The sequence below is a fragment of the Loa loa genome, assembly GCF_000183805.2.
Source record: "Loa loa unplaced genomic scaffold supercont3.282, whole genome shotgun sequence".
In the NCBI taxonomy this organism is placed as follows: Eukaryota; Metazoa; Nematoda; class Chromadorea; order Rhabditida; family Onchocercidae; genus Loa; species Loa loa.
Window position 1 is genome coordinate 6,322 of NW_018108462.1, and position 1,712 is coordinate 8,033.

A 1,712-nucleotide genomic window follows, 5' to 3' on the forward strand; every position below is an offset into this window, starting at 1 on the left:
CAAATGTATTCAGTAGTGGAATATGACAGATTAAAAGTTCCCTGCGGATCTAAATTCAGCGCCTGTCCAACACGCACATACTCATCCGATAAGTTGCAACACATCATCGTTGGATCATCGGTCTACAAATACGGAAATTTAATTGTAGAAAGAAAATCGGTTAATAAAACAATATTTTGTTATATTAAATTTTTTCAACTTTACAATTATCCAGCTTTCTGAATCACAATCTCAGCAGTATCAGCAATATCATTTTACACAAAAGTTCAGTCATTGTGTGTCTAGAAAAAATACCAACACTCCATACGTAAATGAATAAATCTCTAATTAACATACTGATAAAAATTAGGGTTTGAATTTACTTGCAGCTGGGTAATCCTCTAACTGTGAAAAAGCATTAACACATATAAAAACCAACACTAATTAATACTGGATACTTCTTTTTGTAGTAATGCATTAGATGACTGGCATCCACCGATTTAACTGTCCCACAGACCATGTTTGAACTGAGACATATCTCTATAATTACCATTCTTACTAACAGTACATTTACCAAGTATGTCTGAGCTGTTGTTTGACAAAACACAAACATATTTGCCAAGTATGTCTAAGCTGTCTTTTGACAAAGAATAAAATGGAAGTTTTTTATGCTAACTTGTCGAAATAAGTTCTAATTCAAAAATCATCAAATTGTTCCATATATTTTACCTTGGAACAGACTACTGATGACTCGAACAACCTAACCTCAATCAAACATGATCAATGTTATCTCAGCTCGTTTCTAACTTCCTGGAATATGGTACAATTTGACTTTACAACTCCTACATTGTGATAAGAGCATTTCGTGCAACTAAAGCAAAAAACACAACAAAACTGATACGGTAAAAACAATCCGGAATTGTGGTAAATGATTTCTCAGTATTTGAGTACGCTTTTCAGTTATGGCAGGCACATACTTCACACGCCACTATCCAATTTCGAACCTAACAATGAAACAAAGAAAAAACCTATTGGGATACGAGTTTTGTATAAATATTCCGAAATCCTATTAAGCTGAGCTTCGTCTGAAATTTCATGCAAAAATGTTCCATGTCCTATTCGAGTAGGCCCAAATAACACGCACTCCTCGACTTCATCCATGTATTCTTTCATCTGAAATTGAAATCCATAACATAGAAATATTTAATAACTTATTACCATATTAGTTTATATATGCCAATGCAGAAAAAGATAAACCTGATCTCAGTTACTGACAAATTCAATAGGAATTATTGGAAATGCTTTAAAATAGGATATTAACATTATGGAAAGAATAAATCTTTCAAAAAAGTAGCAAATATCGACAAAAAAAATGGCCAAGAAACTGCGAAATTAAAGACAATCTTTGGAATGCATTCTCATTTATGCTGACAAGTTCAACAGTTCAACAGGGAAACTTTGAAAACTTCAAATTATCTTAATCATGACGGGCACAAACCTCATTATTCAAAAACATTCAGACAATTCTTATGACAGCCAATTTAAAGGCAGTTTTACTATGCACAAATTACCTCAGCTAGATGAAATGCAATGACGGGGAAATCATTCTTAACTTTCCGCAGAAGCGGCAAAAACTTCCGTGCGTCATATTTTGGATCTCCACTTATATCAATACCAATAATGACTCCACTTGTTGCCTTATCATCATTATATTTTCCTGAAAAAATAAACCA

General features: G+C 33.1%; 1 protein-coding gene across 1 annotated transcript in view; it reads right to left on the minus strand.

The window, feature by feature from the left end:
- LOAG_18377 (hypothetical protein) overlaps nt 1–1,152 on the minus strand; it is a gene marked incomplete at both ends in the record, with an annotated part of 2,478 nt that extends 1,326 nt beyond the window's left edge. The window contains 2 exons of the mRNA XM_020451037.1: nt 419–519; nt 1,008–1,152. Of these exons, the coding sequence (XP_020305215.1) occupies nt 419–519; nt 1,008–1,152 (246 nt within the window). The remainder of the gene's footprint in view (nt 1–418; nt 520–1,007) is intronic.
- Nucleotides 1,153–1,712: the final 560 nt, after the last annotated feature.